At 41.1% G+C, this 24,165-nt stretch overlaps 2 protein-coding genes across 5 annotated transcripts in view; both read right to left on the reverse strand.

Moving 5' to 3' along the window:
- Positions 1-2,776: 2,776 nt before the first annotated feature.
- ZBTB24 (zinc finger and BTB domain containing 24) lies at positions 2,777-14,554 on the reverse strand. Of its 4 annotated transcripts, none has more exons than XM_058836954.1 (7): positions 14,337-14,549; positions 10,531-11,533; positions 9,966-10,133; positions 8,727-8,810; positions 7,943-8,026; positions 5,659-5,740; positions 2,777-4,771 (listed from the first exon to the last, which is right to left on the reverse strand). In XM_058836954.1, the coding sequence occupies exons 2-7, from the start codon at positions 11,504-11,506 to the stop codon at positions 3,958-3,960; spliced, it is 2,208 nt and encodes a 735-aa protein (XP_058692937.1). In that variant the 5' UTR covers positions 11,507-11,533; positions 14,337-14,549; the 3' UTR covers positions 2,777-3,957. The 4 variants fall into 4 exon arrangements, 3 of the variants coding, with proteins under 3 accessions (XP_058692937.1, XP_058692938.1, XP_058692939.1); XR_009277444.1 differs by lacking the exon at positions 2,777-4,771 and adding an exon at positions 6,549-6,705 and having other exon boundaries at positions 14,337-14,554; XM_058836955.1 differs by lacking the exon at positions 5,659-5,740 and having other exon boundaries at positions 4,479-4,771; positions 14,337-14,554.
- A 405-nt stretch (positions 14,555-14,959) lies between these two features.
- Positions 14,960-24,165, reverse strand: part of AK9 (adenylate kinase 9) — a 61,400-nt gene continuing 52,194 nt past the window's right edge. Inside the window, exons 31-37 of the mRNA XM_058836951.1 lie at positions 22,811-23,031; positions 21,428-21,624; positions 20,744-20,913; positions 19,937-20,035; positions 19,753-19,855; positions 19,100-19,214; positions 14,960-15,243 (exon numbers count right to left, since the gene is read on the reverse strand). Of these exons, the coding sequence (XP_058692934.1) occupies positions 15,041-15,243; positions 19,100-19,214; positions 19,753-19,855; positions 19,937-20,035; positions 20,744-20,913; positions 21,428-21,624; positions 22,811-23,031 (1,108 nt within the window). The 3' untranslated portion in view covers positions 14,960-15,040. The remainder of the gene's footprint in view (positions 15,244-19,099; positions 19,215-19,752; positions 19,856-19,936; positions 20,036-20,743; positions 20,914-21,427; positions 21,625-22,810; positions 23,032-24,165) is intronic.

Genomic DNA, 24,165 nt, shown 5'->3' on the forward strand with positions numbered 1-24,165 from the left:
GTAAGCATACTACAGTGGGATGCTGAGCATATGCCTGGATGGGTTTTTCCATTTGGAAGAATTGCTTGGGACAGATATTATCAGCAGTCCCTCTGTTCTGGAAAACCATTTATTGTTCACCCTGTTTTACAGAGGACCTGAAAAGGGATAGAACATAAATAACTGCTGTAGCTCATGGGACTGCAACTCTGAAAGAAGCAGACTCCTTAATTAGTCTCTAATGAAGAAGTAAAAGAGGTCCTGGAGTCATAGCTCTGGAGAGTACGGCGTTATCTCTCCCTCCTCTGCTCTTGGTGAGAACCTGCAGTGCAGAAGGACTGGGAAAAAGGCCTGCACAGATGGGACTTCTGCCCATGCAAAGATAAGCGTACTCAGGAAGGACCCTTGGCTGCTCCCGCTCTCTGGGACACGCCTGCTGTGCAAACTAGCCTCTCCCCAGCCACTCCCAGCTCAGACTCAGCTTCTCTGGGATAAGGATACTTACACAGGATACTGTCAGGGGGAGTCTCTGCAGTTGGAAGACATGGGGAGACAGGAAATGTACCCAGCTGCTGTGCTCAGACAGGCACTGGGTTGGTGATTAGGAATGAAACCCATACTAGTTTTCACAGTTAAGATGAAGTGGGAAAACACTGAAAATACCCACATCCAAGCATACCAGAATAGGTATTAGCAAACACCAACCATGACCTTCATCATGATGACTAACCAGCTATAACAGAAACAAGTCTTTCACAAACCAGAAATGCAAGCAAAACTCTTTCCTCAGCAACTGGCAAGATCAACACCAGGCTCAACATCCTTAATTTTAACCTGTGAATAGGCATTCAGTTGGAAAAAGTTTGTGATGAGGTAGAGTCCTCTCCTTTTCCTCTTAGATGCTAAGAAAAAATTGCTGTACAATCTCTAGAAGCACTTTCTTTTCCTTTTGGCAGGGTAATTTGCATTTACAGCCCGTATGAAATAAATACTCTGATATTCATTTATCAAAACCCAAGATGATGGACTGGAAGGCCAAGGACAACACACACACACACAACAACAGGCAAATGCAGGCTCCAGAGTGTGTTTGCTCTACCTCTCAGAGATTTGTTTCAACTTGCACCTGGAGAACCAACCAAAATCTTCAGAAAAACACAAAATCTGATAAACTTGCATTTGGGGAAAAAAAAAAAAGTGAAATCCTATTAGAGTTCAACTACACTGGGTAACTTACAAATTGAACAGAGGAAACACACAATGGTGTTAAATGCTCACAAAACTGGATCTTTCTGTAGTCCTCTTACTGCCCTGCATTTACGTCTAAAACCTTAATCTCATTTTAACATAGAAAGCAGCAAGACGGATTTGCTAGGATTAGTCTACGTGAGAAAAAGTGAAGTTAAGGTGTTTACTGGCTAAGGAGTAAAGATATTTAGAGAGATGTTCTGAAACATAGTTTCTAAGGGATGTATTTTTTTCCTAAATCATTATTTGTGGCAGCTGGACTGAAAAACAAAGCTAAAGGAGTTTCCTTTCAAATTCAAAGTAATTCTGGACTTCAGCTATAGCCTTAAAAATGCACAGACAGAAAAGGGGTTAATTTTCATCTTTTAACAGAAATGCATTCACTAGAAAGAAAACAAATGGTGTCCAAAAAGCAACATTTGTGATATGAGAAGCCACGCCAGCTTCTTGAGTGCAAGCTACAATATGTGCTGACAGCTTAAGCAATGCAGGGTGCAAGATTAGTCATTGCTCTGCTATTTACAGCAGCTCATTTCTTCACTGGTAATCTGCAGAAAAGCAAAACAGGATTCCAAACACCAAACTTCAGGCCTTTTAGTTACAGGGAAAGCACTGAGAAATCACTATGTGGAAGTGTCCTGAGTTTAACGGCAGCATGGAACTGAATCCTGCAAGGACAATTGCATAACAAACAAAACAAGGTTCAAAAAAGAAGTATTGAACACTTCTTTACTGGTAGCCTCAGAATTTAGCTTGTAACCTGTTTTTAAGCATTTCAGGATTTGTACATATCTATGGCTGTTAATTCTGTGAAAGTTCCTGTAAATTTATGACCAGACAGTACTCTGGCTGCACTGTACAATGTTTTAGATAAAAGCAGAAGTTTTAGGATGAAACTGCCAGAATATTTATGTTAAGCTTATACAATTAATCAGCAAGACTGTCATAAGTGTTGTAACAGGCTTTACTGTATTTATTTATCTGCTCTTACAACACCAAGACTTCAAGCTTCTCAGGCAGAACTGCAGAATATGCTGGTTCGCTTCGGTGGCAGGAAGTATGTGGATTTTATTTCTCCATTCTGAGAGGAAAGGTGAAAAGCCTAAACACCTTAGCTGTGGGATGGCTTGTTGCTTTTTGGATTTGGGGTTTTTTCACATTGATTTATTCCCATTATGATTTTATCCTCTTTATGATGTCTACCCTTATCATGATTCATTTATATAAAAGTGATCCAGTACTTTGAAGACATCTTAGCTAAACTTCTGCAGTATGCAGTCAGGAGCAGGCCAAGTAGTCTGGACTTGGAACAAGGGATTTTATAAAAAATGTGGATAATTTTGCTTTTAAATTCACCATGTTTTTTAGAATTTTTCATTTGTTATAACATAAAATCACAATGTAAATCACAAGTATGACATTTTAAAGCTGAAGTGACAATTGAGCATCTTCTTTTAAGTAACAGTGGCATTTTATCTGGATTTTGACACACCAGTCCAACCATGCAAAGGTGTTACCAGTAGTCAAATCTGAAAACAGAAAGCATGTATTTTGGCAAGGCATTTTATTGTAATGTCAAATCTTTTTTTTTGTTAGCAGTCAGTCACTGAAAACAATCTGTACACATCTAATTTAGTCAACAAAAATAGTTGTACAACTTTAAGTGATGTGCCCCATTTATGTAACTTGTTATGCTCTGAAGTGATGCTCTTCATTGAATCCTCACATAAACAATTACCAGTCTTAACATATATTAAAGTAAGATTAGGTTCTTCTCTCAAAAGTACAAAAAATAACACTTTAAATATACAGTGGCTCCTAAGCTTAGACAGAATCCTTTCAGGAAGAGAGTTCTGCACTTCAGTAGACAGTGCCTTTAACATCAAGAGCTCTTCAAAGTGCTTGGCAGAGGTGTGTGAACACTATCCCCACTTACTAGATGATGAAATAAGGCACAGAGGTCAACTACCTTGCCCACAGTCACACAGAGAGTGAGTGGTAGAACTAACAGAGCAGAATTTGGGGGTTTCAGTTCTCCAGTGTAACCATCACATCTCATTGCCACTATTCAAGTGCAATGGCTTAAACCTTTCTGAGGAGCAAAATGTGTATAGCACACAGTAAACAGGAGGGAAGATTCAGGGCCGGTTAAAGGCTGCAACAGTTTCAACCCACACCAAATGAATTTGGCAGTCAGAAACTCATAATGCACTTCAGGGAAAAATTATATAGAGAACTATACATTAACCTGCAGAGAGAAAGCTCATTAAACGTAAGACATATGGTGTTAGCTTTGCAAAAAGTACTGGTTGTCTTAAGCTTGACAGCAGCTCAGGTATAATGTTAAGTTTGTCAGAGAAGCGGTACTTTGTGACCAGCAGATGTCCTAAACATTGTTCTCCTACCAGCAAGATGAACTTCTCTGGAGAGTCACACAGAAATGCAAATAAGGGCTGAATATCTTCTCAGGAGGCAGAGATGTGTATGAGGCACAAAACCCCACATTAATTGCTTCTGAGGTATGGACTAAGTGGTAAAGAAATACCAGTCCAGAAAAACAAAACAGTCTAAAATAAATGTGGTTACAAAAACTGTCACCCATCCAAAATCACCAAGAAATGCATCTTTGGATAGCTTATCTTGCAAAAAACCAAAAAAGTGTGACACATGTAATTCGTGCCTGGATGAGAAGCATTCTCTGTCCTAGCCCTCTGCTGACAAACAAGCATTTCAGAAAGCCTGTCCTTGCATAGGATGCTCATGAGATGACTCATTTACTGACAGAGGCTGCTGATGGGATTCAGAAACAAGTACACTTTGATTCTGTTCTTCACTGACTTGATGGGAAGGAACTGTATTGTGGCTAGAATGAGACTGCTGACTTGATTCCTGAGCCAGCTGCACGTGCTGAGCTGGATGTGAAGATCCCGCCAAGTGGATTTGTTCATTTTGTCCTTGATGAGCATGGAGATGTTCTAGCGCTTCCTTTGAAAGAGTTATGACATGCATTTGTTCAGACTGGGCAGCCTCTATTTGGTTTGCAATCACATTGATACTTTGGATTTGTTCTGCTTGCTCCTGCTGAGCTGAAAGCAGCAAGTTTTGCAGCTGTTGTGGAGGCTGTGCAAGGAGCGCGAGGTTCGCGGCCTGCTCCGTTGTCATGCTGGGGGCATTTTCTGCAGTCACAATACTGATGCCTTGATTGTGGCTGGGCATGAAGTTGATGTTGTGTACTGCATCTGTAACCAGCAGCTGAATTTCCTGCCCTCCCGAGGTGGCAAGTTGGTACTGCTGCAGCTGGAGAATGTTTCTCACTTCTTCCGGATGAGCGTTGGTGCTTGGGGCAGTGCTGACTTCCTGAAACTGCTTTTCCTTGCTGTGAATTTTCAGATGCGACTTCAGATTGTCCAGACGAGCAAACTGCAAACTACATTCTGGGCAGGCAAAAGGCTTTTTGCCTGTGTGTAAGATACAGTGTCTTCTCTTAGCACTGGAATCAGAGAAGGATTTTCCACATATATCACAAGAATATGGCTTTTCTCCTCTGCAAAAGGAAAGAATTTGATCTCATTAAAATATTCACTTTGACAATGCTGCTTTCTGAAACTTACTCTGTAATAAAATACCTAAATGATTACATTGTTTTTCTAAATTTTAAGTACATAAGGGATGGTGTCATTAAAAACATCCTCTGTTTGACCTCCTGATTATTTCTATTTGACTTCACAAGCTGTACAATTAGTATATACTCCAGAGCTACAGAGATAACTGCCTTCCTCTCATAAAACCAGAGGTACAAGCTCCATGCTGCTAGACCTTGACAAGAATGCAACAACTCTGCAGAATTCTAAGCACTGACCATTTTAAAAACATGCATTAACAGTGTGGGCTTAAAAAGTTAAGCGTCCAAATCCTAACTTGCTGTCTGTGTCAAAAGGATAAGAAATTTTACTGCAAGTGTTTTCTTAGACAAAACTTCTCCGGTGATTTAAAATCGAACATGTCATGGAATGAATTGCCCTGACAGGGGTAAAAGACAACTAATGCTATGAAAGAAACAGGATAGCTCACAGGCTAACAGGACAGTGCTCCAATAACCTTGACACATCACGGCTACTGGTTTGCTGTCAGACAAAACTTACAGTAAAATCTTCACAAAAATAGTATAGCAGTAAGTATACACTGTCAGTGAACAGACAGAAAACACCAAAGAAGACTCTTACAATATCTTGGCACATGAGTATTTAGGACTTCAGTACTTTACACTACCTATTTTTTCCTTACATAGATTAAGCAAAAATATTAAATTTTTAACAATTGTTCAAAATGCAAACAAATCTGACTGTTTTATAATTAAACAAGCACTACATACAAGTTATAAAATTAGAAGTTACATTTTTAAAGACTGTAATGAAAAAAGACATACTTTACCTATGAATTCTAATATGAGTCTGAAGCGAACTTTTAGCTGTAAATGACTTGCCACAAATCTCACAAGTGAAGGGCTTCTCACCTATCAAAAAGAATGTGACTTCCCTTTTTAAACAGCACTTTTAATCAATACATTAAAAATATTTTGTATTTTACCATACACAGTATCAAGTGTGCTCACTCACGCTTCTGCCATGGCTCAGCAAATATTCAAAATGGAAAGAACCCACTAGTCAAAATGAGGGTATAATATTTTAAATGTACACCTCTAGCATTTCTCCCCTTTGAAGGTGAAGCATTAGGTGATCCAAGCCCCCAAAGCAACAAAAAGCTGTACCTATGGCACAGATGTGGGTGTTCCACATGGAACAGAAACACTTTGAAAAAGGCTGTCCCTGAACCCTGGCATTAATGCCACGTTCACATGCAGCACCATGCAGGTGAGTAACCCCAAACTTCCAAAGCTGGAAAATGAATCCATTATCTTAACAACTTGCCTGGCTTTCTATAAGGCTCCATCACAATAGGCTTATGATATTCTGGGAACATTAAATTATCATGAGTTAAATAAAATATGAGTTTGTTTGGGGATTTTTTGATTTGTTGAGTTTTTTTAAGTGCATTTGGAATTCTGATGTCTAATTGAGCAGAAGCAGAGAGGCCAAATTAAATTACAAGAAAGTTCAGAAGAAACAGACACTACCCAACCAAAGCAAATCCTAATTCACACCGTAGCAAATCCTTGTAGCACTGAGGTTCAAGACACTAGACACGAGAATCCAGATCACCACTGTGGTAATTCACACCATCAAAGCACACCAAAGCCAGGGATTGGGCAGCAGCCAGTTTCCAAGGAAGCTTCCCATTTAGCATAGAACTGCAATGCTTACCAGCTTTCATGTGGCTTTGGAGGGCATGGATAAAGGATGAGAGAACAAAAAATATTTGTCAGAAGGGACCTCTGGTCATTCAGCCCCAGCTTGCCACTGAAAACAGGAGTAACTTCCCAAGTAGACTGTATTGTTATGACTCAGTGTTACCAAACTGCTGCCAAAGGAGAACAGTTGTATCTATGTTAACACCTGGCCTTGGAATTTTACTTTGCCTTTGAGATGGCACAGATCAATTATTATTTCTACATAACTAATACTGGTATCTTGCCTGTCTTCTCTAGAAGCAAAATATATTGCAAGCCAGGTTCTGCTAAAACTCAGCTTAGCTCATATTTTTGCAACTTACCTTGCTAGTAAGCTTCCTCTTCTCACTTCCCACCCTAAACTCATTTCCCACTACATTTATAGAGATGTATCAGCTTCAGATAAAAAACTCTTGTTGTTTCAATGCTGTGTTTTCCTCAATACAAAATTATGTAAGTATCACATGCTAACACTATTCTGGATAATAGCACAAATTCTGAGCTCACCATATCCCAGAAAATTTAAATCTTTTTCACTTAGAAAAGAAGAGGAAATGAATGAGATTAAGATGCTTGAGACTGAGTTATGTATTACAACAATTAAGTGGCACACTTAAGAATAATGTGATTTTGTGAGGAAATTGCTAGTTTCTAGTTACTTTAAAAGACAAAATTATTCACATGTCACCTTATGAACTTACCCTTTAAAGGAAAGAATTTGATGAAGTTTATGCCTTGTTATTATGAGAGGATAGATCAATATTTTTATCTCTGTTATCCAGTGATCCATGATCAGCTTGCCCTCTAAATCTCTTAAAACACCCTCTGACGCACTTCCATTAAATCATCCCTCCCAGCCCATGTCCTCTCAACATCTGCTTTATTACAGTGCAGTAAAAGCTAAATGGAAATAGTTATTTTTCTGGTCACAGCACTTTTCATAAGCAAACATCCCTCACAGACAGAGGTGTTTAATTCATTTAGGACACACACTTCTGTTACTTGTCAGCTCACTGCAAGCCCAATACATGCTGGATTACAACTCTCCCTACAAACTGAATTCTCAGTCCAGGATTCTACCACAGAAAAGCTAACTGGCATTTTCTGCTGCAGGTTTTATAAAACTGGGGAAAAAAAGCCCCCTTCCTGTAAAAGGCACTGCTTCTGTGCTGCTGTAACACAAGCTTATTTGTGCTCCTGCATTCTTGCTGTCAAATCTCTTCATTAGCAAGACAGGCATCATTACGTACAAATACAGCAGAAGTTCATTCCACAGAGACAAGCGTAATTTGCCTAACATTGTTTTGTCCATGTAACTTCAAGAAAAAACAAACCACAAACCCCACAAAACCCAAGGTACAACATTACCTGTATGTGTTCTTAGATGTTTCTTTAGCTGAGCTGCATCCATGAATTTGCGACGACACTGGTTACATTCCGGCAGTGAGCGGCCTTGTCGCAATAACAAAAAAAGTGTCAGTGCATAATTGATCCCCTGTATCTCTTCAGTGATCTTTGTTAAAGCACTTTCCTGTAAAATAACCACTGTGATATAATATAGAGATAAAACAAAAGATGATTCACTGCTTCCTCCCTATCTTAATTGCCATACTCCTATGTTCCAATTTAGTATTACCACAGGAAAAGAGGGAACTGAAAAACACCTTCTCTTGAAGCTTTGTAAATTTTGATTTTCTCCACCACATCCTCTGTGTGTATCTCCATCCCATTCCAGAAGTGAGAAGAGCACTTCCTAAAGTTTGTATGCCCTTACTAGTCAGAGGTAGTGGACAATTACAATGCAATTTGCACACCAGGCAGCAGAGACAGGCAGCAGATTGTTTATACAATTCCCAGCTTCTATGTAGCATGGGTAGCAGGACTAAAATTATCAAGTTGTATGTCAAATTACAGTGTAACTAATTTTTAATCATCATAAAAGCCCTTCTCAATTAAACATTTTTCTATACATTCCATTTACTATACACCATTATGTCTTCTTCACCATATCCACTGTTATACCAAGATAGGATACATCAAGGCAGCAGAGACTAAATACATCACTGAGGAAGAACTTCCAGCCCAAGTCAATCTTTAGGAAGAAAAATCAGCATGTACTGTAAGCCAGGTCCCAATCCCAAACTTGTTATACCTGTGTGTAGTCGATAATGGCTCTTGAGCTGTCTCTTTTGGCTGAAATATTTCCCACACTGATCACAGGTAAAAGCTTTCTGCCCTGTAGAGAAAATCACTTATTAAAATGTAAGCCACGTCCAAAGCAAGTGTAAGGAAATAAATAAAATACACAAGCAAGCTGTGAGGAGCTGATTCAGTTTTGATTTGCCTCAACAATGGCTGTCAGAGGCACGTGGGGGAGGGGTTGAAAATGTGCCACATCCAGGAGGCAGCTAGGCGAAGACGGAGGAAAACCTTCTCTGGGAAGACTTTTCCTGGTTCATGTCTCACATGGGGCAGGCAGCCAGCAGGGGAACACCGAAGACATTCTCCAGTCAGATGGCAAAAGGTCTCTATCAATGGACTGCACCGGAACATTGGACTGGGCCTATGGTCTCCTGTCAGCAGGTGGACTTTGGGAGGAGCCAGTGGCATGAAAAGTAAGTTGTCACAAGCCCCAGGGCTTTTAAAATTTGCTTTTTGAGTTGGGCTTTTGGCTTGGGGCTTTCTTGAGACTGTGCTTTTGCTTTTGAGGCTTGGTGATTCGAGGGCCTTTTTGAAACTTGCTTTTGAGTCAGAGTTTTTTGAGTCCTATGCTTTTTGCCCTGGCCCCAGCCTACGTTTTGGCTCTCCTGCCCTCGCTGGCTCTTGCTCGCCCTCACATCTGTCCTGCCTCCCTGTGTCCCTGACCAACTCCCTGCCTGCTTTTTCCCAGTGTCCCTGCTTGAACCCCCTGCATCCAACCCCGCCCACTGCTGCAATCCTTCCCATGACCATATCCAGGGTTCTGGTCCAGGGCTCTGGACCTCCTGCGCGACTGCCTATCATGGCAGGAGCCATGCACAGGCAGGCAGCGTGCACAGCCCCACCTCAGGACATGGAGACACTCCCCGACTCTGGTGGTGAAGCCCTCTTTTCCCTCTGTCTCCCCCCATTCCTTTCCCATTTTTCTTCTGCTTGTTCTGTTTTTTCTAGCTCTCTTTAGTAAGATAACTCCTTTTCATTTTGTTTTTTCAGTACCAATAAATGGTTCTCAGATACAACGTTTGTCCTGTTTGACACCATTTCGTTCCTGACCATCCTTTTTTAAAAGAACTCCTCGCAGCCTCCCTCAGTGGAATGTGATACCAGAACACACAAGACAGAGCAGAAGTACTTTTTTTTCAAGAAGACAAATTCTTGCAGCAGAGAGCTACATTTGCCTTGAAGGATTTACCTGAATGTAGGCTCATGTGCTCCAGAAGAGAATGCTTTGTTGTCAGAGCCTTACTGCAAATGGTGCACGTGTACGGCCGTTCCCCAGTGTGCATCCGCTCATGGACTTGAAGAGAATGCTTCTGGGAAAAGCCTTTGCCACACTCATTGCACTTAAAAGGGCGCTCCCCTGAAAGAAAAAGATAAGATTTTTAGGCATAAATGCATCATTTCTCACTAGATGTTCTAAGCTGACAGTGAGATGCACTGCAATGTTGTAATTACTGAAAAAATTAGTCTCGATTGGTGGTAAAGAGACAAGCTTCACAAGGGAATAAAATAATTCTTTAGCTATTGCAATATAAATCAGTGCCTAAACAATGAAATAATTAATTACACTAAAATCTAGATGAGACTAGATTCTGATATCTGCTGACAAGAATAAACAGCAAACACAGAACACACCGTAATTTGGATCAGCATGCTATTTTGGAAATTCTTGCTGTAGTCAACAACCAACACTTCAACAGTCACATTTGGCAAAATCACTAAACCTAACCCAAAAGCAGCAGTCTCTGAAGGCCTACCTGTATGGCTTCGCTGGTGAATAGCCAAGAAGTGATTATACTTAAATACTTTGCCACAGTCTTTACAGCGAGCTTCAGAACCTGCACGTTTTCTTTTTCCATCACTTCTCTTTGCCAGTCCTTTCTCATCCTCATCCCCAAGAAGTTTATAATCTTTTAGTTTGATTGATCTCCTTATTCTACGTTTGCTGTAACGGCTCTGAGTGCTCTGTATTCCTTCAGATTTGGGATCGTAGTTTTCATCTTTCTCAGCTGACAGATCAACAGCAGCCTCTGATCCACAAGCAGGTTCAGTTTCTTCTCCATCTTTTCTCACTGAAGCCTGTTCACTGGCAACTGTTTCTTCTACTTCAGTGTCTTTTTTCATATAATTTTGCTCATTTTGCACAGAGTTGTTCTCTCTCAGCTGCCCATCTTCAGTGGAATTTGCTCCCAATTCTTCTTCTTCTTCTTCTTCTTCTTGGACAACCTTGATTTTCCTTGGTCGCCCCCGCTTTCGCTTTGGTGGATCATCTTTTTTCCTGTCACTTCCAACAACAGAAGCTCCACTTTCAGCTGGAGCTGGCAATGCACTACCAGGGCTGCGGCTTTCCAGGTAGTCTGTACAGGCCCACACCAAGTCAGTCACTTTCAGAAGTTGTGCAGTAGCCAGGATTTGTTCTGTGCTTTTCTCACTGGCACAGAGGCAACCAGTGTAGATAAATTCTAGCAGAACTCCAAAGGTGTCTGCAACCATTCCCTCCAACATGTAAATTGATTGCCCTATTTCACCCTCATTTACAAACATCATTGAGAAGTATTCACTGCTGGCAGCCAGCAAAGCTTTATGAGCTCTGAATTGCACATTCTCCACTATCAGAGTAATGTCACAAAGAAAATCCTTTTTTCTTTGTTCCTCAAAATTAGCTAGAATGGTATCTTTGTGAGCTTTGGAGTGGATAATCAGTTTCTCAGAAGGATCAGTTGTTTTTGCCATTTTAATTATGAGTATTAAAGGAGGTGCCTGGAAAAACAGAATAGCTTTAGTACAGAATTATTTTAAAAGTTGGCATTATTAAACCCAAGTATCATTTGTTATACCAGTAACAGAGTTCAAGAGTTTCTGAAGCAATTCTGAATCCTCTGTATGTTTGAAAAATCAAGACTATTGCAGACATGGAATTTCTTCAAAAAGTATTTTTAAATCCTATGAAAAGGCTACAGATAGTTTTTTAGATCAGAATTACTGCCTATCATTTTTTTATCGCTGATGTACTGTGAATTCCGTATTATCTAAAAAATTGGTACCCTAGCTTCTGAAACTAAAACAATCAGACAGAAACAACTCTTGGTCACAGCTCCTTAGTACAGCACTGGCTTTGCCTGGCAAGGTTTTGGTAGGACAGCTACAGGGGTGGCTTCAGTGAGAAGCTTCCCCAATGTCCTACAGAGCCGACACCAGCTGGCTCCAAGATGGACCCACTGCTGGCCAAGGCTGAGCCCATCAGCTGATGGTGGCATCACCTCTGGGATAAAAGATTTTAAAAGGGACTAAGAAACGTGCACAACTGCAGATGGAGAGAGGAGTGAGAATATGTGGGAACAGCAGTCCTGCAGACTCCAAGGTCAGTGGAGAAAGAGGGGCAGGAGGTGCTCCAGGTGCCAGAGCAGAGATTTGCCCACAGCCCCTGGTGCAGAGTATGGTGAGGCAGCTGTGCCTCTGCAGCCCATGGAGTCCATGGTGGAGCACAGATCCACCTGCAGCCCCTGGAGGACCCCACACCAGAGCAGGTGGATGCCTGAAAGAGGCTGGGAGCCTGTGGGAAGTCTGTGCTGGGGCAGGCTCCTGGCAGGACCTGTGGCCTCACGGAAAGAAGCCCACACTGGAGCAGGTCTGGTGACAGGACTTGTGACCCTGTGGGGGAACCATGCTGGAGTAGACTGTTCCTGAAGGACTGCACCTGTAGAAGCTGGAGCATTTTGTGAAGAACTGCAGCCCATGGGAAGGACTCAGGCTAACTACTGTTTGTGGAAATAGGACTGTCTCCTGTGGGACACCCCACACTGGAGCAGGTGAAGGGTGTGAATAATCAAAAGGGAATCAAAGACAATGTGCAATGAACGGACTGCAGCCCCCATTCTCCATTCCCCTGCACGGCTGGAGGGAGGAGGTAGAGAAAACTGGGATTAAAGCTGAGCCTGGAAAGAAGGGAGAGTTGGGGTGAGCTGTTTAAAAATTTGGGTTTATTTCTCATTATCCAAGGTGATCTCATTGACAATAAGGAAATTTCCTCAAGTCAAGTCTGTTTTGCCTGTGCTGGAAACTGGTGAACAATCTCTGTCTTTATCCCAATCCATGTCCCTTCTGTCCCCTGCCCACCTGAGGAGGAGAGTGGCAGAATGGCTCTGGTGGGTACTGGTGTCCAGCCAGCACCAACCCACTACATTGGAAAAAAAATAGGTCAACTGCAGTTTGATCAGTGCAGTTTACTCAGGGAAAAGGCTAGGAAATCCTGTAATAAATGATGCCATGGTTTAGTTAAGCTGTTAGGGCATGGGTCGGACTCGATGATCTTGAAGGTCTTTTCCAACCTAGTGATTCTGTGTTAAAACTTCACTGGTATCAATATGTCAGGACTTCACAACTTCTTTTAACCCAAACTATCCTGAAAATTTCTCTTTTTTAATTTTTTTTAACACTTTCACTTTTTTAACAGTTTTAACTCTACTAAACTTCAGCCTAAGAAGGTAGGCAGTACAAACACAGAAACAGCAGTGTTTTGAAGGGTTCTATCTAATAGAGGGTTCATTAAGATATCCATTAATTATCATTGTGACTTGCTAAGTTTCTTCAATAGTAAATTTGCAAAAATTAATAATAAAAAAAATTCCAGCAATTTCAGAAGAATCCACCAAATATTATAGAAGAGATATGCCCAAAACGTCCTATTTACAAAGCTCAGCTAAACCAAAGATAACACAGACTAACTACTTGTTATATCCTAATTCATACAAGTGTCATATTAAACGCATATAAATTTGCATATTTGTATGTAGTTACTCCAACAGTTTCAATCACCTGAACAAATGCTCCATGAAACAGCAGACACTACCTACAGAAGATACCTAAATGCTACTGAGGTAGTGAAAAAGGGATTCTTTAGCCCTAATCACCTGCCAAATAATTCACGGCGGAGTCAAATTGTTTTATTTGGAGCTTTAATTTCCGCAGCATGTGAGCCTGATGTTTGTTGCTGGAGCACCTTAAAGCACAGCTGCAGGTGTTACCCAATCTACCTTATCGTGCACTACAAGAATTCCTCGACGGCTGCTGCCAACTCTGCCTGCAGGCATCCCCTAACATCCGCACGTGTTCCAGACAAGGTAGTGGCTGTTTTGTGAGTTCTGATCGCACGAAGGACTTCGGTGTTTAACCAGGAGGTGATAGCATTTATATTTTGATTGCAAAATCCAAACCACCCGCCTTCCCTAAAAACCCCTGACCATTATAGAGTGAGGCTATACCCCAGCAGAAGGCCCCACGCTGCCGGCAGCGCGTTCGGATACGCACTCTGGTCCAGCCGTGGAAGAGCTCAGGAGCCCCCGGGGGGCAGCGCACGGCCCGGGGCTGGGCCTCGACACGGGCACGGCCAAGGGCACCTCGCGGGTCGCCGCCCCCCCGCGCACCGTGAGAGCCCTTCGGATCGCCCCTCAAGGGAAGGCCGCTCGTCCCTCTTGGGGCAGAAGCAGCGAGCGGGCGCTGCCCCACCAGAGCCGCGGGCCCGGAGCGCCCGGCCCGGCTGCCGCCCGCCCTGACCGGCACTCACCGCTCGCCGCCGCCGCCGCCGTACTTCCGGGCCGGGGCTGGCACCGCGCCTGCGCTGCCGCAATGAGCGCAAGGCGGGCGGGACTTGGAGCCGCGGAATCACTGAACAGCCGGGGTGGGAAGGGAGCAGTAAGGATCGTCCGGTTCCAGCTCCCGGTCCTGGCCAGGACAGCCCCCAAAATCACATAATGTACCAGAGAGTGTTGCCAAATGCTTCTTGAACTCTGTCAGCCTTGGTGCTGTGACCACTTCCCTGGGCAGCCTGTTCCAGTGCCCAACCACCCTGTGGGTGAAAAGCCTTTTCCTAATATTTAATCCTCCCCGGCACTACTTCAGGCCAGTCCCTCGCATGCTGTTACTTCTCACCAGAGAGAAGAGATCAGTGTCTGCTCCTCCTCTTCCCCCCACAAGGAAGGTGTAACTGCAGTGAGGTCTCCCCTCAGTCTGCTCCAGGCTGAACAGAACAAGTGACCTCACCTGCTCCTCATACAGCTTCCCCTCGAGGCCCTTCACTATTGTCACAGCCTTTCTTTGGATGCTCTTTAGTAGATTTATATCTCTGAACTTCAGGCAAAAGATTTTATTTCTAAGATTTGAAGATTTAAAAAAACTGGCCCAGGAGTATGTGATGTTCACGGGCCATGTTGCAGCCATGCTGGTGCCTAATGGCAACACTCCATGTGCTAATCAGTGGAAGTACAGGGTTCACACAAAAGTGGGGTGGGTGCCTTTCAGAGAAAGAAAAGTCTGCAGCCTGTCATCAAAGCCAAGGGGCCGATCTCTTGGCTCCTTATACGGGCCTGCCATGGCAGTCCCCAGGTAGGGGATGAGTTGGCAGTGCTCCACAAACTGCAACAGCTTCTTTCTGTACATCTGCCGCACTGGCTCCGAGCTCCGGGGGTTGTGTGCTGCAAGAATTTAAGTAGCATGTTAGTGTCCCCTATAAACATTATGGAATTACATTACAGAAATTTTCAAAGGCACCAAGTCTACCTCTGTTAGCATTACCCATGGTACAAATAAACACCTTGACTGTTGGTCCCAAGCCAAAAAGATCATCTGGTATTTCAGGAAGTTCCTGACTCCAAAGGGCCATGATAATCAGAAGAATCAGGCTTTTGTAAAAGAAGACACAACAAACATGCCCAGCTGTTGTCAACTTCCCATTTCTCAGACCATGAGATACTGGTGAAACTCCAGGCAGTGACAAATTTGGGTAGTGTGGCACACAACCTGAAGTGGGACACCTTGTGGATAGCCCAGGTCTGGTATGGCTGGTGCTGGGCTACTCTGACCTTGACACAGGTATTCTATAACCTAAATGCTTTGGCCATAAGATAGGCTTCCTTGTCATACAAGGAAGTCAGGTTTGATAAGCAGGACTGTGACCAGCACAGCTTCATGAGAGGAAAGTCCTGCTTATTAAACCTGACTTCCTTGTATGACAAAGTAATAATCCACCTAGTTGACTAAGGGAAGCCAGTTGATGTAATCTTTTTGAATTTCAGTAAAGCTTTCAGTACTGTCTCTCACCGTATCCTTCTGGACAAAAGGTCAGACACACAGCTGGATAAACACATCATGTCATGGGTGAGCCACTGGCTCACCACTCAGGCACAAAGGGCTGTAGGGAATGGGTGACATCGGACTGGTGACCTGTCACCAGTGGAGTTCCACAGGGCTCCATCTTCAGCCCTGTGCTCTTCAACATCTCCATGAATGACTTTATGGAGGCTAGCTTTGGAGCAGGCTGTAGGCCCATAGCCTGCCAGCCCTGCCTGAGAAGCTAGCCTGGGAAATTCATGGGAGGATTCAAAACAATCCTCAAAGACAGAAAACAGCCTGCAGGTGCTGTTTTCTGATTCCCGTGTTTTCCTTGCAGGAGAAGGTCAGGGGGTGGTAAACCCCACTGACCAATGATGGTAATGTAGTACTTTACTAACCAATAAGAGTTTCCTTTCTGTACTCTTCACGAACTAGTCTATATAACATGACTGAAACAATAAACTAGAGATTCTCTCCTGTTCTGACTCCTTTGAGAGTCCGTGTCGTTCTTTCCGCCGTTCCCAATTAGAACGACATGACTTGGATGCAGGACTGGGATGCTGAGCAAGGTCACAGATAATACAGAACTGGGAGGAGCTATTGACTCCCTCGAGGGCAGGGAGGCCCAGCAGAGACCTCGACAAATCAGAGGACTGAGCAGTCACCAACCATATGAAGTTCAATGAGGGAAAGTGCTGGATTCTGCATCTGGGATGGGGCAACCCTGGATGCACAGACAGACTGAGGAATGAGAGGCTGGAAAGCAGCGCTGTGGAAAGAGAGCTGGGGGTTGATGGCAAGTGGAACATGAGCCAGCAGTGCCCTGGCAGCCAGGAGGGCCAACCCTGCCCTGGAGGACATCAGGCACAGCATGGCCAGCTGGGCAAGGGAGGGGATTGTCCCGCTCTACTCTGAGCTGGGATGGCCTCACCTCCAGTGCTGGGGGCAGTTTTGGGTGCCACAATACAATAAAGGCATTAAACTACTAGAGAGTGTCTAAATGAGGGCAACAAAGATGGTGAAGTGTCTTGAGGGGAAGCTGTGTGAGGAGCAGCTGAGGTCACTTGGTCTGTTCGGCCTGGAGGAGACAGAGAGGAGACCTTACTGCAGTCTTCAACATCCTTGTGAGGGGAAGAGGAGGGGCAGACACTGATCTGTCTGGTGACCAGTGAGGGCCCATGGCCTGAGGGAATAGCCTGAAGTTGTCGAGGAGGGTTAGATTAGGGTTGGATATCAGGAGAAGTTTCTTCACTGGGTTGAGTGCCCACAATGGTACTGGCACAGGCTGCCCAGGGAAGTGGTCTTGACACAATTCAAGAAGTGTTTGGACAATGCTCTCCAGGACACAGTAGTTCTTGGGATGGTCCTGTGCACTGCCAGGAGTTGGACTCAATTATCGTTGTGGGTTCCTTCCAACTCAGCATATTCTGTGATACCACGATTCTGTGAAGAGTTGACCAGTAGTTTGGAGGAGGAAGGAAGGTTTCTCTCTACCCTAAGCCCTATTTTGGGCTTAGTTATTTTTTAGTCCATTAGTATTGAGTGCCAGTCCTCAAAGTACAGTTTATTATTTTAATTGTTAACCTGAGGCAAAGGAGAAGGAGTGAGACAAATCATAATAATTTTTTTCTTATGCACAGTATTTTATATCTCATTACAAAAACTGGACAGCATGAAGAGCTATACTGTAAGACACTTCAGCCCACTACCTTTAAACTGTAGACAGCTACATTTAATGGTTTCTGAGAGGTTTTTCAAGCATATCTTTAAATACAGCCCTTACAGGAGTCTAGCTTGAAGGATACTCAATCACTAGTGATATATGGTTTACTACTCTCTTCTCAGGAGTAAATCCATCTGCATTTATGGTTGATCACCTGTACCTTCTCAGATACCAAAAGCAATCTAGTGTGAGAAGCTGAAGGAGCAACTAAATCCCTGCTTCTTGTCCCCTGTTTAAATGTGACATTAGAGAATGATGTTAACTGAATATGAGAAGGTTTAACTTCACATAGAAATAGGATGAAATAAATTTCCAGGGGACCACAACTTAAAGCACTTTGATCAAAGTTTTTGATCAAGAGTGGTGTGACTATTCTGAAGAGATGCACCATAATAAATAATGCTGTATTTGCAACAAATCACAGAATCACAGGATGGGTCAGGCTGGAAGGAACCACAGTGGGTCATCTGCTCAAGCAGGGTCATCCCAGAGCAGATGGCACAGGATTGTATTCAGATGGCTCTTGAATATTTCCACTGATGAAGATTCCACAACTTCTGTGGGCAATCTGTTCCAGTGTTTGGAACATGGAGGGACTTGTTATGTTCAAGTGATTTGTCAGTGTACAGGAATGCTATATCTTAAAGCTGGAAGCAGCCCTATGCAGTGCTAGAAGAAGAAAACTTGTTTTCCTGAATTCCTAGGGTCAAACTGTTTGGCACTGCACAGGGAGAAGACATTTCTGTATTTGCATAACCCTTCTGGTTCATCATCCACTACTAATAATGATTTAATGTTGCAATATATGAGCAAAACATTCCTAGCATGGGCATCCTTAGGTTAGCAAAGCCATGCTAACAATAGAATGAAAACAGCCTTTGTGAATGAAGCAAACTACAGGATAAAAGCAGTTTGAGGGCTTAGGAACTGTACATTTATGCAGGGGCTTACCATGTGCCTGCCCTGTTCAATGGTGTTCCTTAACAAAGCTGTGCTAGCAGAAAAATCTGTGATAGTTAAGAAAACTCTGGAGGGCTCTGGAAACTACATGAGGAAACACAGGATGTTTTCTTAATTATTTTTTACAAAAAATAATTAATATTGTTATTATCTAAAAGAATAAATAAAAATGTAAAATATGAAAGACCAGTTGAAGTTCACTCAGTGAACTGTTTGGCTTATAAAAGACAGAAGTGGTGGGTTGAAAGAAATGTCAGTAATGCTCCAGAAGTATCCAGCAGTGCTGGAAACCAGCCCAAAGCTATAGCAGAGCTGCAAACAAAGACATTGAAATCAAGAAAGCTGGCAATAGTTAAACTGATTGCAAACTATTAAAGATTATTACTTGCAACTGACATCTCCTGGTGAAAAAAAACCCAAACAGAAATTCTAAAAAACAGCAAACATGAACACTAATTTGCTATCTATATTGTTTCAGAGGACTTATGTAATTTATACAATTAGTTATTTTTATAGCATGCTATTTTATACACTACCTTTTAGATGGAAGGAGACAAAAAGCAGAGCAGTTTCTTTCACACTTAGGAATGGAAACTTTGGCTTAAGGCTGCCAACTTCATGCAGAGCTTTTATTAGAGAAGTTGCTACTCCCTAAAGACAGAAAACAGGTTTAAAAGACCATTACAGAATCTTGAGTAATGCCTTATCCTATTTTTATGCAGATCTAACAATACAGGACAATACCCTAAGTTGGTGAATAGCAGAAGATAACAAATTAGCATAAAATAGGGAGGGCTGTGACCATGAATCATTGTTTTATTTATTCATGTGTCAAAGTGTAACAAACTACTCTTAAATTTTTCCAGGTAAGCTTGTGTCTATGCTGCTGTTAAAAGTCAAACCAAAATGTTACAAGATATGATAAACAACTAAGTCAGAAAAATCTGTCATATAATACTGCAGCTTATTATCCCCCTCTGACAGTCTTGTATTTTTTCATTAAACCTACAAACATCTATTACTTTAAAGCTTAAAAAAATTGCTCTCAACTGTAATGAAAAATTTTTCAATTTAATATAATCTCATTGATAAATATAAGACTCAAATGCATTAAAAATTTAAAAAAACCTGAGTGGGATACACTATATATCAAAAAATCACGTTTTAAAATAGAAAAGCAAAAACTGGCCTGTTCAAGGTATCCAGCCAAAGGAAGCGTAGTTAGTAGCATTGGCTCTTTTTTTGGAGGGAGTTTATGGGGAAGCTTCAGATTCCAGTATTTCTCTGGTAACCTAACCAGATAAAAAGTAAGCACTTTCAAGATGTACAAACAATTACATGATTGAAGATTAAAATGCAGTTAGTGTATTCACCTCATAAACTTCTGAAGTTTTTCTTCACTTTCAAAAATATATACCTTGTCTTGGTATTTTGCTGCATACTCAATGTTGCCAGGCACCAAAGCTTCATATCTGAAAAGATGGAACAAGAATTACTCATTCACAGAAAATGTAAAACATAATTTGTGTGGTGTAAATTCATGAGCTACTGGTAGCCTTCTGGTAATTTAGCAAGTGTAGCAACTACAAAGAAAAATTGCAATCAATCATCCAAGTTTCCATTACATGACTGACAGTTACAAGGTTCAAAATCTTATAGTCTCTGCCTCAGAATTTGCTTGAGGAACTTTTATAGTGCTTCTTTAGAACTCCTCCATTTAAAATGCCAATCATAGTTGTTCAGGAGATTAAAAAGGGATAACACAGAATTGGCTATTATGGTTCTCCTCTGATGAGAAATTCTTGCACACTGAGGAAATTTTTATGGTGGAGCTTTATGGATCTCTTACAAAAATCATAATAGCTAGTTTTGCATGTACTAGGGATTTATGAGATTTCTTTGAACCTTTGAAGGCTTATGATAGAGACAATTCAAATTATCTCTGTCCATCTTCATCATGAAAGACACCAAGCCAACACAGATTCTTGTAGAACCTGTAGCCATGTAAGTTTTAAAAGGTGATTTTATCTTGATTTCCGAAGCCACAGGCACAATATAAGAATTGTAATTGCTTTTTCTGTCCAGACCCTGAACAGCATTAAAAAGTACTTTGAAAATATTTCCTTCTTAATGCATTTATATAGTCTGTAATTCAGATTATGAAAACTCTGGTGACATACCTCTGTTTTCCATCTAGGTAAGTGACTGGACAGTACCCTCGCATTTCAGCCCTTAGAGGGAATAAGGCCTTCACTTCTGCTGCAGTCAGTTTCTTCGGTAGCATGTATGGGGGTGGCAGAGGGTGAGATGCCAGTGATGATACATAAACATCTGGTCTGCTCAAGAATTTCTGTAGAAAAAGAAATGTTTTTATCATGAAAGAAGCACTGTAGAACAGTTAGCCAAACTCCAGACGACTGGCTCACACAATTTAGATACCTTTTTTTTCTGCAATGCAAGTGTGTTGGCATTGCTGTTGCTCTTGGGTAATTTTTTTTCCAGCCTATTCTTAGTTGAAGTAGTCACTATCCACCCACCATCCATCACTATTTACTGTTATCATAAACCACTTTCTAACTCAGTCTCCCCACAACAGATAGAGAAAGGAGAAAGTTACTTTTTCAAACGAATGTTTGATTTGTGACAATTTGTAAGACGAAATTTAGTTTAATGGTGTCTGTCCTGTATTTTGTCTGCCTAGACATTTGACAGCAGAAGTATGCAGAACAAAAGCTTGAATGCTAACAAAAGTGGTCTAATTCAAGTTGCATATTACCTATTTCTGTACAGAATCAAAGATTCTAAGCAACAATGTTCCCTCTTCCCATAATCTCCTCCTTTTTGACCCGCTTTTTGACACGTACTTCCAGTTCTTCCTGTGAAGCCATTTTGTAATAGCGCCCTTGAAATTCTGCAGTAAACTCCAATGAGGGGGTTACAGAGCAGTCAATCAGTTCACCTTTCTCTGCAAGGCTGACAGGACTATACTGTCCACATTCCCCCAGCTGATCCTGCAGTTCTTTGGGAGTGATACATAAATCAGCAATGCTGGCTGCTTTTCCTGTTAATGAAAGCAATTAATGATAATGTTTTATTTATGAGAGACATAGAAACATCAAACAATTCTACTCAGGAATGCTACAGTCTAGAAGATAATTCTTAATTTGAAAATTATATGAAATAATGAGAACTAAAACAGCAATTTAACAATAAAATGAAGTTGTAACTCATTTTACCAATTAATTTTAATAACATTTTTGTAGCATTTAAGAAATAGAATTATTAATGATGTGGGATACTCTGCATGCTCAGCTTATTAGTCTGTTGTTCTTATTTATGATTTATTGTTTCACTCCTTTGTGTTAGTAAGGGACATTTCAAATATTTTATTTCTTTATGTTGCTGAAAAAGAGTACAAGGTGTGATGAAAGGCTTCCCTTTATTCATCCATATATTGCAAATGCTACATTCTATCTGGAGGAAATATACTCAAAATCTTGAATAAAATGTCATCTCAAATCCAAATTACTTAAAAGTCATGCTTTTTCAAGCTTGATGTGTAAAAGTTAAATGTATTTTAAGATTTTTGATTATGACTCCAATTTTTAAGATGGGTACAGCCAGAGAGCTGTAAAAGGTAAACCCAAAATGTGGATATGAGATAAGGAAGTATATTTTCCCTTCAGAGGAGTTCTAATTAAATAGTACATACATTTTAAAAGACATATTTAATCTTGACCAGTGCTGACACACAAAGAGTCAAGTGGGAACTGTGCCATTTTAGAATAAAGTGGTCTTCTTCCCAAAGCACAGAAATTAACTCAGATGGCATATTTAAGCTTGTTTCTAGATTTCAAATTAACATCTTCCCTCTCCCTCCCTCTTCCTTCACTAACACTGAAGTGAAGCTTTAAGTTAGAGTTCCCCTTGCATGTTTGGCATACTATTTATCATTTACCACCCAGTGTTGCTAGATCTGCCATGGACCAAGGACTCTGACTTCCTTTAGCAGATGTCTGTTACCCTGTTCTTTGGAGGATGGCCTCAGACTGCCCTGTAGTTGGCTTTGTCTTCACTCTTTTCAAGAGATCTCTTCAAGATCTCTGTAGATGAGATTGAAGAATTTAAGGGTATGTATGTGCCAAAGAATTAGCCTCATCCAAAGACAGGTGAAGTTGTCATGCACATAGTACATTGCAGCTTTTTAAAGAAACAAATATTCCGGGAAACTTTGTTTTTCTTTTTACCTTCTTTTCTTCTTTCAAGGTATATCTGGATTTGTTTAACAACCACCTGAACTTCCTGCTCAATGGTGTTCCACACCTTCCATTTGCTATGATTGGCATCAATCACACACCAGTTCTGATGTTCTTTCATATAGTAAGTTCTAATATCATCAATGTGCTGTTTATAGCAGGAATTTTTAATAGCTAGAATCTGTGGGCTGTCATGTTCAGGATAGGGAAGTCTAAAGACAATGAAAAATAACAGTGATTTAAATCTGAAGAATAGATAATTTCATTGAATTTTAGGTGTAAATTCTAGAGTTCACTCTAAGTTCTTTTTACAAAATTTTGCCTATTTGACACTGTAGAACATATCTGAGAGATACAAATTTCTTATTAAGAATACTACCAGCTACTTGTGAAAAGCAGTGTACTTATGATCAGACAGTCCTGTTCAAAAATGAAGAACACAACTTTTTCTATTTATGCCCCAAATACAACTCAATAATTATTTTGCAAAGGATTTGGAATGTATCAGCACATATTACCTGACACGCACTACAAATACACCATTAAATGGTACCCTAATATCACACACTTGATTTGAACTTAAGCCTATGAAATATAATTAGTTTGGTATTTAAAATGAAGTCTAAAGTAAATACTTTCAAAAACACATAATTGATTTAATTTTTGCAATGCAAATTGTCTTTAGTCTTTTAGTAAACAATTTAACATTGTACTGATTACTTGATAAAAAGAAAGACAAAAAGAAAAGGACAAAATGAAAGAGGCATGCAACAACGCTCCAAGCTATCTGGAACTTCTTAGAACATTTCCTCTAATGAGAAACAGGTTCTTACACAATTTAATTTTAAAGTGAATGTTCTGTTCTTTTTCATTCCCTGTCTGCTTATAAACTACTTACTGTTCTTCCTCAAAAACAACCAGCGGCTCTTTAAGCAGAATATTTATCTTCTCAGAAAAACAAAAAAGGGAATGAACTGAATCAAAAGGCTTAGAACTCCTGAATTCTATACATTACTAAATATGCATTATTTCCATATTTTTAAAAGAACTCGAATTAAGTTTTTAAAAAAGAGGTTAGTAGCTGAAGTATCAATGTATTTTTTGATAATAATTGATGAAAAATAAATTTCAGCAGCAGAAAGAAGTGGTAACATTTCTGATGTACAGTTTCATTAAACCAGTTAAACTAAGCAGTGGGTGCACAGCATTGCACATTTGTAATCTCAGTCATGCAACTGAGGGATCTGGCCAGAGCACGCCCCAAACACCTTACATTGCTATTTCTGGTCTATGGAAATCAAAGCATTAGAAAGGAGAAGGACTGGTTCCCATGTTTGTCATATGTG

Source organism: Poecile atricapillus, chromosome 3 (assembly GCF_030490865.1).
Source record: "Poecile atricapillus isolate bPoeAtr1 chromosome 3, bPoeAtr1.hap1, whole genome shotgun sequence".
Lineage (NCBI taxonomy): Eukaryota > Metazoa > Chordata > Aves > Passeriformes > Paridae > Poecile > Poecile atricapillus.